The 15,116-nt window shown below is 41.8% G+C and overlaps 1 protein-coding gene across 1 annotated transcript; it reads right to left on the bottom strand.

The window, feature by feature from the left end:
* Positions 1-1,955: 1,955 nt before the first annotated feature.
* On the bottom strand, positions 1,956-8,992 carry LOC129116531 (NAD-dependent protein deacylase sirtuin-5, mitochondrial-like). Its single transcript, XM_054627386.1, has 9 exons — positions 8,881-8,992; positions 7,548-7,656; positions 6,652-6,785; positions 5,988-6,213; positions 5,199-5,286; positions 5,010-5,063; positions 3,471-3,594; positions 3,172-3,287; positions 1,956-2,924 (listed from the first exon to the last, which is right to left on the bottom strand). The coding sequence occupies exons 2-9, from the start codon at positions 7,645-7,647 to the stop codon at positions 2,852-2,854; spliced, it is 915 nt and encodes a 304-aa protein (XP_054483361.1). The 5' UTR covers positions 7,648-7,656; positions 8,881-8,992; the 3' UTR covers positions 1,956-2,851.
* Positions 8,993-15,116: the final 6,124 nt, after the last annotated feature.

Raw genomic sequence — 15,116 nt, 5'->3', positions numbered from 1 at the left:
ATTGGCCTTAATGGACAGTGACAAGCTCTGTGTAGTACGTGTGTCTGTGTAACTTCTCACCGAGCGTGACCCGGTTTGGCCTGACACTTCTGCCGGTCTGCATACAGAAAGAAAAATCACACTGGTACACATCCATCACAAACAGACATACACACACACACACACACACACACACACACACACACACACACACACACACACACACACACACACACACACACACACAAATCCTGCTGGGCTTTTGAAAAACACAGAGACTCCAACAAAATAAGTCACTGAGTCAATCACACACAAACACACAGACACTCATATTAAAACCAATATATGCCTACACACAGTGAGATGCCATCTCCCGGTCAATCTACCACCTCATTCGAAGAGACAGAGGGATATTTGCAGAGCTGCCAACAATGATGATGAGTCTATTAACCCGACGGCTTTCGGGTCAAAGAAGAACCTCTCCACTTCTACTATTTCATCCCCGCTGCATTCATGAATGAGCTGCAAGACTTGGGAGAGGAGTTGTCAGCTCTCTGGCAGCCTCGTTCACACCGGCTCCAGAAATGACTTTATCAGACAGCTGAGATTTCTCTAAAGTACCCCTCCATGTACTTTTTCTCCTGATGACAAATGGGACTTGGCCTTACCTCTCCTTGAAGGGGAAGCAGCAGTAATAGAAGAGGAAATGAGGAAATCTAATCATGGCAATGATGTTGATGATGATGATGATATACATTAACAGACGGACAAACTTTGTGGACAGATGGAAGGATTCGATTTGGATGCTAATTGCTGAGCGAAGAAAGCAAATTGTGAGGCGCTGCGGTGGAGACGGAGTAAAACTTGAGAGGAAATGGTGCCGTTTCACCACTGTGGATGGACTGCGGTGGTGTTTTGTGAATGCTGCAATGCTGTGTGGAATAAAAATGTTATAAGTGCTGAAACCACAGTGGGCATGAAATGAGACCGTGCTACTCTTCCTAGCTCTCTCTCCTTTATGACTATCAGTAATTGATCATAGCACTGTTCTAATTAACAAAGCCATCCACAGCTAATTTGAATGAATCTTAGCTGTCCTGTCTCTCTCATTTCCACTGGGTGACTTAACCATGTTAGTCCAGTCAGTCAATGAAGATGAACACCTTCTGGAGTTGGATTATTTTTTTTTGCCTCTACGATGCAGTAGGCCACCATGTTCCAACCCGAGGGGTGAGGGGTTTCTTTTCTGCAATGCATTTTTTTAGCCTCTTATGAAATATTTTCCTTGTGAATTATTGGATAGTTTCTTACTATATTCTAATAAATCAAAGCAAAAAAGTCAATCTTTGGTTAAACTGGTCACAGCCGGCAGACATGTGTAACCAGTGACCAGTGGTTGCAAGTTGACATTGCTTTGATTTATGCCGTCACAGGCCAAAAAGGTTGGGAAACACTGCACTAGGCCACAATCTTAAATAAATAAAATATAAATGAACCACCCATGAACAGCATGATTGAACTCAGTCAATCGTTTAAAATGACAAACTAATACTAACAAAAAAACTAAATTAATCCTGAACAAAATCATAAATGTCATGGCGGTCCATGTTCAGAGATCAGCTGGGATAACAGATGTGTGTCATACTCTGCTCCTCTCTTCAAACTGTTTCCATTCTCAGCAGCATCATGATTGAAGTAGACACCGTTTCGTCGGCTCGCCTCAGCCGTTACAAATCTGAGTTCACCGATGGCCTCGAGGCACTTAAGTCTGCGTTTCCTCTCACTCATGCATACTAAGAGAAGAGTCTAAGTGGATGCAATGTTGTTTTCCTGTGCCCCCTTCAGAGCAATGCGATAGTCTGAAATCTTCTGTTGGGATAGAAAGCTACATGCTGGCATCTACTGTCCATTTGGGGCACATACAGTACAGTACAGTCAATGCAATGACAATAAGACACAAGAACAGCAACTGGCATTTAGTGTTTTATTATTTACATATTGCATATTTGCATTGGCAGTATTCATTGTAAAAAATTATGCGGAATATTTACATGCAAAAAATGTTGTTTGAAAAAACAAATAATCATGTTCTCAAATATAAGATTGCTTTCACTTTTAAACTATTTCCATCTACAGTTTTTCAAAACATATACTTTTTGAAAACCGACACTAATGTAAAAATGTATGATAAACAATCCATGACATGTAACTATACTGATGTCACGATAAACACATTCAAACAGCATGAGATGGAAATATTGCTGAATCAGGCTAGGATTGAAGGGGCAGTATTTTCCCTCTCTGTCCTGAATCAAAAGCAAACTCTGTACACTCGACTAAATCGGTTGATTTGCACTTGAGGTCTAAAGCGAGCGTTTGGTCAAGGTTGTGTAAACAGTTTTGAAAGGCACAAGATTATGTTACGCTCGTTACATCTGTTCATTCGGCGGAGAGAGAAAAAGGGGAATATTCTCCGTCGGCACCGGGAGTAAAATGTTCCGAACTACAGCAAAGTATGACAATCCCTCACCAGCATTTAATACACAATATGTGTGTGGAATAACAACACCATCCTTTGAAAACAAGTACATACATAGTGCATTCGTTTTTGTATTAAAGCTGCATAGCCACTGCCTTAAACTTAAAGCAGCAAATATATAAAGCTTGCAAGATCCCATTTCCAGTATTTTTAGCAAGACAGTATATTCAAGTATAAAAAGATCTGTATCAAAGTCTTATAAAAGCTCAATCTTCACCCTCCCTCTACCAAGCAAGAACAGCTAAACTGATTTTAAGGCAAACATTTGGATAAGTCTGTAGAAGAAGCCACCGGTTACTGTTTGTCAAGTCGTTCTCTTTTACAAACAGGCTCTTAAATATCCTCCGACTCATGTCGCACCAAAGCTGGAGGCAGCGTAGTTCCACATGGACCCTGGAAATGGTACCTGAGCCACAACACACACACAGAAAACACAATTAAGTAAGAATTTTAGGTTAACAGGTGGAAGGTCACTCACTGATTCAGAGGCCTGGATGTTGCTTAAGCTGCCAGTGGATGGCACTAAATATCAACCTATTATCACATCATGCTTCATAACCCGATGGTCTGGTTTCACTCTGAATTCATATATTGTCATATTAACTTCATTCATAAGAGAAACAGAGAGGTGGCGTGTGTTTTTCTACACTTACATAAAGTACTCCGTTTTTGGTGTTGTTTTCATGTTAAATTCGGCCACTGGGACGCCCCTGGATGCAATCTGGGGGCCAAACATGGCCGCTGGGTAAACGATGGAAGACGTGCCCACCTATGGGTTCACAACAGGGGAGCAATGACACCGGTGTCAGTTTTTAAATCCACTGTACAGAATTTCATTTCAGTTCCAGTCCTTGAGAGATTCTGAGCAAATATTGTTTTATGCAATAGTATTACGCAAGAGGAAAATATGACATGCATGCACGTAAAAAAAAAAAAAAAGAGGACGACTCACCACCAGACAGAGGTCACAGGTCTCCATCTCTTTTTCCACCTTGGTCAGGATATGAGAGTCCAGAGTTTCTCCAAAAAACACCACGTTGGGCCTCAGCAGACCGCGGCAGTCAATTTCTCCGCACCTTGATGCAAACGGAACCAAACAGTCCTCAGACAATTCATCGTGTCATTCTGCATTTATCACAGAATAATTGGCCGTAACACTAAAAGTGTAAATCCAAGACAGACTAGGATCATGTGGCCACTGCAACAGGTGGTGAGGGAGAGAGAGAGAAGGCTTAGAGCAGGAAGGAGCAGCAGGTCCAGCAGAAGCTCAAAGCGGAGCAGGTGGAGGGTGGAGATGGTGGTTAATACAACAAGTATCTCTTAAGCACACAGAATTAATTGCACGTAATCTCTCTTATCTAAAGAGTGGAATTGGTAGAATACAGAGATTTATGTATTAGGGTTATTGTAGGTAAAAAAATAATAATAATTACAGAACCGAGAAAAAAATAAGAATTTCCGAGATTAAAGTTGTAATTTAAGAAGAATTGACGTCCGTCTCCCCAGCGACCTCTAAGGACATAATTCACTATAATCTGTGGTTCATGTCATGTGCTTTTTCTGCGTTGTTTCCCTCTTCACAATGACACTCTGGCAGTTGGGCACGGCCTCTTAAAAGCGCCACTGTGTAACTACGGTAACGCAGTGTGTTCAGAGTTACGTCTTCTCGGCGGCTGTTTTTTGGTGTTAGCTGTACTGAAATTTATCACGAAAGAACACAGACAGAACATAAAAAAAAACGTGTTTATGTATCTTTCAGGACCTTCGCCTCACTCACAGGCTATCCTTACCATAATAAAACTTTGACTTGAGAAAGAATAAACTTACTTGTGGCGTAACCACAGTTTTGCACTCCACATTTTTTTCTCATAATTTCACTATTATGACTTTATAATATTCCGGATTTGTGAGTTTTTTTCCACTTAAATTTACGACTTTAATCTTGGAATATCATTTTCTCTGAATATTTCCCCTTCCACTGGCTGCTTATTATTTTCTTTACCTACAATGGCCCTAATACACAGACTGAACATTAAGTTAATGTTTAATGAGCACAAACTGTCATCTTTTTGATTTTGGTGTGATAGATAATTTGTGCCTTCGTTATATAACTTGTCTGCTGCCATAGATATTTCTGTGCAAGACAGGTTCACTCATGAGTTTCTTTCCCACAACAGCTTCCTTTTTTAACATGCTTCCACCTGCTCTTTACAGGGAGAGAATGTTTTCACATAAAACTTGCACACACAAAATTAAGCCAAACAAAATCTCCTCGTATTTGCACAACCCCTCCCTCAAATTCATATAGAAATAGAGACGAGAGACACACTTCACTGCAGCCGTGCAGAATGCAGAGATGACTGTGTTTTCAGGCTGGTGCACCTGTTCAATAAAAAGAAAACTCCATGCGTAGTATGCATCAGAAAAGCAGGACAAGAGGCTTAGTAAATCTGACCTCAGCGATATTAATATGAGGTGACAGTAATCCTACCTTGGCAGTTTATCCACAGGAATCTGGGCATCAGCAACATCTGGGTCAGGTGAACTGCACAGTAGGAGAACAAACACAGTGGGTTAAATGACTATTTACCCTACACTTTGGGGGTCAAACTGAGGAGATCAGGCTACTCATCCTGCATGTTTATCAGCGTGTGTGTACTCTGGAGGTGCTGCCTTTTACCCTTTGTCCTTCAGGGCAGCACATATTGGGCTTCGCCTGTTCACGGTCACATGTCCACAGCTCACACAGCGCGTCTCCATCAGACTGCCTGCAGTTATACAAGGAAAACACAGCTGTTTTTCCATCCCCTCTACACAATTTATTGACAATGATAGTTTTGTTGACTCTTACACAAGTCAATTGAAGCCAGATTTGAGCAAAGAACACTGTCAAATGCTTTGGTGTCGGTTTTGCTGGAATGCACTCTTAAAACTGGGTGAAAACAGAAAAGCCCCAAAAAATCTGTCTTCTTAAGATCGGAATGAGAGAATCAACACTTGAAATGACTTTTCAGAGTTGGTGTACTGACATTAAATTAGTGACTAACTGTGGGCTCATGGGTTCTTTGTTTTAAAGACCAACAACTATGAATCACAAAATGTTTTCTATAACCTAGTAAAACCATGGAATATGCTGTCATAGTTTCCAGTAATCACTGACTCAGGAGCAGCTTCGGGCATTCAGTTATGATTTACTTTACTGATCCCTTCAGGGCGATGAATCCTCTTCATTTTACCTTCCCTGAGCGTTTTTGTCTCTAGATGGCAAAACAAATTCAAAACATTGAAGAAAAAAGAAGCATCAGTTCTGTTTTAGGCTTGATTTTTTTTTCATTTTCTTTTTCTTCTAACAAAATCTTTCTCAATCAAAAGGTTCCAAAAGATTATGCATTATTATCTATTATTTCCTGGGAAAATTTCAGTGTGAATGCGTGATAGTCTGTAGTTGCAGCGCAGCTCTGCCTCTCACCGTGAATCTTGAGCACGTGTTTGGACCCGGCCTGCCGGTGGAGGTCGTCTATGCACTGGGTGATGACAACCACGGAGCGTCCCTGCTTCCTCAGCCGGGCCTCACACTCTGCTATGGCCAGATGGGCAGCACTGGGCTTCTTGTTCAAAGCCATCTCCCTTCTGTAATGGTAGAACTCCCAGACCCGAGACGGGGTTCGAGAGAAGGCCTCCGGTGTAGCCAGGTCCTGTGGATGCATCAACACAGGTTGTTTTGGGTCAAAACTCAAGAGGATCAAAATATTCAGAGGCAAGAATTAGACAGATAGTGAAAGGCAGCATTGATTACATTTAGACACCTCAATTAGGGAGGGAGATTATCATTTTTTTGTATGAAAGACTATTTTGGATTCTCTCCTGGAGGTAAATCTTGCTGCAGCCCACGACAAGAATCCAGATTATGCAACAAGCACTGTTTCTCTCTCTGCTGGCTGTTGCTGCTGAGATAAATCCACTGAGCTGTGAAGATGTATTATGTAAACATTAAATACACCCACTCCACAGCAACTACTCTGAACCACAGCTGGATGTTAGATCAAACACAAAACTTTGACCTAAATAAAAAAGACCAAAAAAAAAGAATACACCCACGCACGACTGTGCATTTTTGCTTTTTACAGAATTACCTGAGATTGCCACTTTCTCCACTTCTCGTTTTCTCCCCTGAAGGTTGGTACTCCGCTCTCTGCACTCACGCCTGCCCCGGTGATGATTGCTATGTGCTTGGCTTGGGAAAAGACCTTGCGGAATTCAGACATGTCTGGGAAAATACAAGGAAGATTAACATATGCTGAAATGCTTTCTAAGTGGCTTGATATTTTCGGAAGCATTCTATAACTTGCTTATTTCTATCAAACTGTGGAAGACAAGTCACAAGCAGGTATCAGTTTGAGTGATCAAGATTCTTGTTCTTAAACTTATTATTTACAACCAGGGATGCACAGATGTGTCTTTTACAGTTGCGATACTGATACTTGGGTTTTGTATAATTGGCCGATACCGAGAACAGATCCAATACCGATTGTTTCATTTATAGATTTAAGGCTCACTGTGTGGAAGTGACTGGGATCATTCTTTAAGGTGTTATCAGGCTTGGTCCCCGCAACAAACTTTGCATTAGTGGATTCAGGAACAATTGATTTGAGAAAGAGGTAATTTATGCAAATATACAGATGTAATCATTAAACACTGGTTTATTAACATAGAATCTAGTCCGTTCAATAGTAACTTATCATTGTCTATATAGTCCTTGATTTACTTATGTTTGCTTTTCATTCATCTGCACTTAATACTCGATTGTTTTTCTACTCACTTCCTACATCATTTGCCACGATTGATTGTGTACCTTGTAGCAAAATGTTTCGAAAAACCTTTAATTTCAACATCTCACTGAATGGTTTTCTTATGCACAGTGCCCGTCAGGAAGGATGACCTGACTGGCTGATATCCATTGTTTAATGAAGGACCGATATTGACCTGCCACAGCAGCAAGCCAGCATTACATAAACAGCTTTCCTGTTACCTGAGTTGGTTCTCGCTGTGTCCATCGAAGGTCCTTTCATCACACGAGTGGAGCACATGCGAAGGCCAAGAGCCAACACAGCTCGATTTTGGAGGAGCATTGTCCTTATCTTTACAGACGACCAGATGATTGCATTAAAGAGAAAACAAAACGAAAATTATTTTATTGTTCTCACCAACTATTTGCGTTAATATACAGTGCCTTGTGAAGATATGTGCAGATTTTCTTTATTTATATTACATGCATGCAATCATGACTTTTCTGTATTGAATATAAAGCCGACGCATCAATCCTCTTTTCTTTACAAACTCACCTTGTGCAGCCAAGCATTCCCCAAACCCACATATCATAACAGGGATCCCAAACTTTCCACAGATACCAAATTATGTCACGCTACATTTGGGGCACATATATACAAAATGATGCAAAAGCAATCTTGAATATTTGCAATTGGTGTAATAGTGCAACCATAAAGAACATGTAGTCTTGTTTAGTTTATTTAACTATTGAAGGGTAGGAAAAAGGCCCAGCCTATATGTGATACTGCTATACAGTATGTGGACATGTAGCTCTACGTTTTGACACTTAAGGATCATTAAGTAGGGATTCAAGAGAAGCTGGCCTGTGTATGTGCAGCTGTTCCACTTTGATTTACACTGCCTGAATATATCAAAAATAAATAGGAGACATGGCTGCAGGAATGCATGTGATGTGGCTGTGCAATGTGCAGTTGCAACAAACTGCACAAACTGATTTGACACTGATAAGACCATGAATGTATGTGGACCTTTTAAAAAGCATTAGGAGTCTCCATGAAATGAACTAAAGAAATGGAAAAGCCAAATGGTTAAATGACAATAAAAGTAAGAGGTAAGTTAGGTTTTAAACGGCCTAATACTTCATACTTGTATATACTATCAACACAAACAAACAGTTGGGTGCGCCTTCCACAAGCCTGAACAAAACGTGACCTGAAGCCAAATGTGCCCAAACAGGTTCCCCAGGCTGCCAAAGTGACACTCGTTTATTAAGGCTGTTTGTTGTCCACCTTTAGACGGACTTGAAACACTTTTATTCAAAGTAAACCAGTTACTCCTATATCATGAAGTTAACTGTACTGTACATGTTGCGTAGTTCTAAACGTACTAACGTTACGTTGACGTAACGTCGCCTGTAGCGTCGTGAACTAACGATAGCTAGGGATTAAATCTGTTTGTGCTCTCTGTCACATAAACATTGCCCAACAGTTGTATCTACGTATATTTATCATAATAATAATAATCTCATCTGAAACAGAACCGGTACGTGCGTGTGTACGTTAACTTGTACTCACCTCGCTCGGAGATATTCCTACTTTTCGGAGCAGAAAGTCACGCCGAGATAGCTTGTTTTGGTTTACTTCTGTCACTACAAAAATATCAGGAGGAACCGTAAACGCACCCGCACTGTCGTAAACCGCGCTCTGGCAAAAGCACATAAACTGATGTTATGAGAAAAAAATGGGTAGTTTAGGAGAGCCATCTAGTGGTAGACTGCCGTAAGTGTGATTCATTCAGGATGATTCATTCATACCCCAAATAATGGTCGGAGCAAGCGCTTCATGCTACACCATTGAAGTATTACTGGGTTTTGCTGGGTTTCTATCCGTGTTTTCACGCTGCCTTGCTGCAAATTGTGTTGTTTTTTTTTTTTTTTTTTTGTGGGACAATACAGATCTGGTAACTGATGTTATCACACATCACATGAGACTGCAAGGATCCCTCTTATATTATATTATATTATTATAAATTATAAATAATCATACTATGTCATATACAATGATATGTAAATTACCTTGACTTTAGTTTTTACAACAATACTGCAACCTACTTAATTATGTTGAAGCCATCTTTTTTTACTGAGCTCGATTTTGCCATAAATTGCCAAATTATCATATTTTTTTCCCTTGCGCTGCACCCATGCCACCAACGCCTCTCTCTCTCTCTCTCCCTCTCTCCCTCTCTCTCTCTCTGTGTGTGTGAACTCCCTCCTCCCCATCAATAGCCGCCTCTCAGTGTGAGTGGCCGAGGTTCTGCGTCCGCCCCAGTCGGCTGGCAGTCATCCCTGGACACTGGTTCAAATTGATGGCGACCACCCCAGACAGCAGCACAGACCGCAGACCCATAAGGAGACTCCGCTCCAAGAGCGACACCCCATATCTGGTTGAAGCCCGGCTCTCCTTCAACCTGCGGACAGGTAGGCGCACATCCATCCATCATTACATCCATCATTCCCCCCCACCAAAAAAAGAAAATCGATGCTTTGCCAGATGTCTCTATGTGGGTGGACTAAGATGGGGGGAGATTGTCGCCTTACTCCTGGTTACGCGAATGAAAAATGACAACAATATCCCCACAGGCTGTTGTTCTTGTGGACTGGTGGTGTTATAGTTTACCGTGAGATGTATCCCTCCGTGATTTATTAATGGATAGCTCTTAATATTCTTGTAAGGCAGGGGGGGGTAATGGGAGATTGTAATGTTATGCAACTTTGTAGACTGTCGCTGGTGGTTACTGACGTGTGTGGCGCAAAAAAAAAAAAAAAAAAAAAAAAAAACCACTATGAGGGAGCCAGATTTTAGGCAGTATTTTTTTTCATGGTTTTAAATACCGCTCATGTGTGAATGTAGATTTCGTCAGCGCCTGCTTAATTCCACCACTGTAATTCAACGCAGTTATGTAATGCGAAGGAGCTTCAACGTGACTCTGTAGTAGCCAAAAGCTGTGACTGTGGTAGTGGTGCACACAATCTAATGGGATGTCCGGTTTGTTCGGCGTTTTGTTTATTTTTTATTTTTTGTGTGGGTACATTTTAATCACCGCATACTAAACTGAAATAGATCCCGCGATGATGCTCGTGGTGAGCAGCCTTCTGTCTCCATCACCCTTTTAACAAAGCGTGTTGCATCCCCTGTTACCATGGTGACTTGGCATTTTTTTTTATGCTGACTGAGTCAACAGGATTCAGATCTCTTGCACTACAGTGTTATTGAGATCCACGCTGCCTGCATCCAGCTGTCTCTTTTACAGATCTGGTGTGAGTCATTCAATAATCTATATAGGATATATAAGATGACATATCTGTCACAATAAAAAACACGCCTATATCCTATTAGTCCCATCCATCACATTCACCAGACACCAAAGTAACATCTTTAAATGGCTTGTTTTGTCCCCACCAACCATCCAAAATTCAATTCAGACAAAGATATAAACAGAAAAATGCAGCAAACAAAACAAATTATTTCAGCACTAATGTGTTTTACTGTATAATGTCACTGAGCAGACTCAGTTTTTTTTACTTCAGGGCAGTGGCATTCTCTGGAGGTTGAAGGGATTGTAATTTTCAGGGTCATGGGTTTAGTCATAAAGTGGCTGCACCTTTCCCCAGTGCAGCTGCTCAGTGGCCAACAACATAGCTGCTGTATTGACAGCTCCCAGGTGTGCCAGGGCGCTGCTGGAAAAGCAACGGAGCAATGGTGCTCTGTTGTGTTTTCCTGGATGAATGAATGAATGAATGAATGACTAAAACAAACAAAAACAAGCATGTTTATCTCAGATAAGCCTCTGTAGTTCTTGGCTGCGCATGCCAATGCGTGTTTGTCCTGTGGAGACAAGCCTGTTGTCAATTGCAGGACACTTTCATCTGTCTCTATGCTTGTTGTTATTTTCCTTTTTATTTCCCTACTCTACACCGAGCTCATACAAAGCCTGAGTACAGGCACGGGGGCGAATTTGTTCAACAGCACTCTTGACTCACTTCCACCTGAAGAAGCGGAGCAGGATTTAGCTCACTCATTGCCAAGGAAACCAAAAAAGCCTTGTGGTTATGTGTGCCCAGGTGCTTAATAGTGATAAATGACCAGGGTCTGCCAAGGATGTGGAACAAGAACTAAGCAATTATCCCTGTATAGTTCTGGACAAGGCGACGACTTTGCTTTCTCTATATGCTTTTGTTTTTTTCAGGGGTCTTTCTGATTTTTCTATGCATCCATGTTTTCATCAATGAACTGCTACTTCACAGAGAGCACTTTAGTATCCAACACAGTCACGTCATCGCTTCATTGAGACGGAGTTGTGTAATTGTTTTTTGATGTGTCCAAGCTTCACAGCCAACTCTATTCCCTGATGCCATAACCGAGCTTAGTTAGCCCATGCATGGATCAGTGGTGTCCACGGGGATTCTGTCTCTCCTGCATGTTTGACTTCTGCAGGAACAAGGCTGTAGCACACAAACGGCATGTACTAATGGGCCTCTAATGGAATCAGAGAGCGTGTGTGAAACATTGCTTTATGGCGCTGACCTGTTTAGCATCGGCACTAATCTAATTTGCCCCCACAGTTAAATGGCCCTGCATGCTGTCACCAAGCCGTAACAATAATATGGCATCAGTAACTGCGCAGCTATCAACGATTGTGCCACCTGTCGTAAAACTTTAAAGAGGGTGCAGGTGTAGACAGATGGGTGACCTACTTTTACAGGGTTGATTTTTAATCATAACTGCCTGTTATGAAGCACGCGCACAGCTGAGATATCATAGTGTTTATTGAACTACAGTCATTGTTGTTTATTCAAGAATCCTTTCGATTTCCAATTTTTAGCCAAAAGGCAGAACATGTGTATTTCTGAACGTGAATGATTGTGAGCACCTAGCGTGCATGCTTAATGGTCCCTTGTTGGTATGATGTGCATGTGTTGGCTGCTGACACAGCATCCGTCTCACTGGAAGAGGTTGCCTGCTTGTTTTTTTATTTTCCCATCGTTCAGCTGCTCAACTACCGCCCCGTCTGCTTTCTGTCTGCATATTCCCAATACACACACGACTAACTCTCCCAATTACTGAAGCTCTTGATTCCACACCAGCATCCTCATTACTTGGGTTTTCTGACATCTTTGCTCACACAATCAACCTAACATTCTCCATCCTTTCTGTCTCTGTAATTTTAGTTATTTTGATACTACTGAATGTCTGTACTGTCATTGTCAAATATGTTCAGTGTTTATTGTAAGAATATAACAGACTGACTGTCTGGTGCAATCACAGCTGTCTTTGACAGTGCGGCTGTGTGCTCATTCATGCTTTTATATTGTGATTTTTATATTGGGAAAAGCTTCATGGCAGAACGTTCTTTTTTTATTCTGCTAAAATCAGTAAATGAAAGGGTTATCTAGCTAAGCTTCGTTTACTTTTAATAAAATCTAAAACGTTCTGTACATAGATTTGCCTTCCTAGAATTTGGGAACAGCTCTACTATGTTTAAATGTATACAATGTAGCCACATTGTTGTCTGCTATTTGCAATCACAGCATTCAAAATTTGAGCTAGAGATTGAAAGAAGGAAGGGCCCCAGGTATGGGAAAACAAAGCCGTTAATCATGAGTGTAAAATGTTATTTTCTGATTTGTTTCACATTCTAAAGCACAAATAAACACATCCACACCTCCTCACAAACCTGCGGGAAGGTGCTGGATTTTGAATGAATGCAGCTCAAAGCCCACTTCATCCTGCTGGGGCCTGTCTGCTCTCTCTTTGTGTGTGTGTGTGTGTGTGTGTGTGTGTGTGTGTGTGTGTGTGTGTGTGTGTGTGTGTGTGTGTGTGTGTGTGTGTGTGTGTGTGTGTGTGTGTGTGTGTGTGTGTGTGTGTGTGTGTGTGTGTGTGTGTGTGTGTGTGTGTCAGGGCTGTGAGTTCTGTGAGCCTCTGAACACCGGTGGGCATGACAAAGAGGAGGGATGCTTCACCCAGGAATTAGAACCAGTCTAATTTATCAAAACATTTGTTAGCATATTATATGTTTAGATATTCATTTTGTTTGTGCTTTTGCAGCGTCGACACACCGGTCAGCTTGGCCTTACATGCTTAGGCTCTTCTAAAGGTCTTAGCTGGCACATGGAACTTTAATCCCAGCACACCTTCTGTACAGATGTTAATTGTGCTGAACAGCTGGTTGCTGTTTAAAGTGTAGAGGTGTGGAGACGCCAATGGCTGGAGCTCCCACCATTATACCTGGCCTGAATGCAAATAGACGAAGCTGAAGCCCCGACCTGGCTGCATTGCAGTTGTTGGAGGATAGATAGTATGCACTCCTTATCCTTACCCATATGCATGCTGTTTTAAAATTCAAACATGGCTGCAAATTTAGATGCAAGTACACATGTAAATATGCACAGGGATGCATGCTTGAACACACAGTATTTGGATATGTAAAAGTGCTCTCTCTCTCCTTCTCTCTGTCTCTCTTTCTCTCGCACAAGTCGATGCTCAAACCTCGCTCTGTGTTGCAGCTACATTAAGCAAAAAAAAAAGCTAAACTAAACTCATTCACCACCCACCACTCCCTGCCTCTCTCTCCCTCTCTCTCTCTCGCTCTCTCTCTCTCTCTCTTTCTCTGCTGCTCCGTGTTGCAATCCCCACCGTCCAAAACAGTACAATCAATACATACCAGATGCATGGTGGGATGGGACAAATTTCTGCTGCAGAGCTCTGTGTGCCTGCAGGGTTTACTAGAGGATTTACAGTATGTCAGAGACACACTTCACACAGATTTATCTTGCAGCCTCTCTAATAGCACATGATGTCTTGTGTTGTCTTTCACAACTCTGTCAATCAGTTTGAAAGTATCTGCATATGTATACACACTCTAACGTAACAAGGTCTAGTCAGATGGTCCACTCTTTGGAATTCGAAAAGCAGCTGAAGGTGACTGCAAGGTCAAGAACAAGCAGGATTTGCAATCACCGATTAGAGCTGTCAGTCCTGGGACTAACTAGCTGGTCTGGAGCCAGTGCAGAGGCTGCTGAATTTGTAATGTTTTTCAGCTGTTTGTTGCAGCACACTTGAGGCTATCAGCACACATCTTTTGCAAAGTGGCGATAATTAGTGGCAAGAGGTTTGTATCAGTTCTCTGTTTCTGTCGCTTCCAATCTCTCTTTTATAACCCCCTCCCACTCCCTCGTATATGATAAACTAAAGACCCTGCATCAAAAAACAAACAACCAACCGAGCAGCCATCTTCCCTACTTGGATGCACATAGGCCTTCTTGTGAAGCGTCCCAGGTCTGAATAAAACATGAGTAGGAAAATCAGAGCAGAAATAGCAATGCTATATCCAGGGCCCGTACTGGATGATCCTACAACATAAAAGTTCAATCCAACGTCGGAGTCACCTGGACGGAAAACCTTGCCAACCTCTGTAGCGAGGTGTTTTAAATAAAACTGACAGGCAGGTGTCATCTATGAAAGCCTGCAGGGTGCTTCATCCTCCCAGAATCCCGCTCTCTGGCTGTGTTTTGCTTGCCAGCTGAGAAATAACGCCTTTTTCAAAAGCCTCCGCAGCTGAAGGAAATGGCATGAGGACGTGCTTATGGGTCGTATTTATAGTGAGAGGGGTTAAAGATACCACTGCAAACTGAAAGGCAGCATTGCCAAGGACCAATTATGCTCCGCCTGAATCTCTATCACTTAGCTGAATTTAAAGCAACATGCAGTAGATTTATGTTGGGTAAAAGGAAAGAAAACAAAATGATGGGTGG

Source organism: Anoplopoma fimbria, chromosome 3, assembly GCF_027596085.1.
Source record: "Anoplopoma fimbria isolate UVic2021 breed Golden Eagle Sablefish chromosome 3, Afim_UVic_2022, whole genome shotgun sequence".
In the NCBI taxonomy this organism is placed as follows: Eukaryota; Metazoa; Chordata; class Actinopteri; order Perciformes; family Anoplopomatidae; genus Anoplopoma; species Anoplopoma fimbria.
This window is presented reverse-complemented; position numbering and strand designations above follow the sequence as displayed.

What these genes read in the sequence shown, in the direction of transcription:
- LOC129116531 (XM_054627386.1), bottom strand. Translation starts at nt 7,647, where the DNA reads ATGCTCCTCCAAAATCGAGCTGTGTTGGCTCTTGGCCTTCGCATGTGC. An exon ending in CACAGCGAGAACCAACTCAG is followed by an intron (nt 6,786 to 7,547) that starts GTAACAGGAAAG and finishes GTATTTTCCCAG; the next exon opens with ACATGTCTGAATTCCGCAAG. An exon ending in CCTGTGGATAAACTGCCAAG is followed by an intron (nt 3,595 to 5,009) that starts GTAGGATTACTG and finishes GTTTGCATCAAG; the next exon opens with GTGCGGAGAAATTGACTGCC.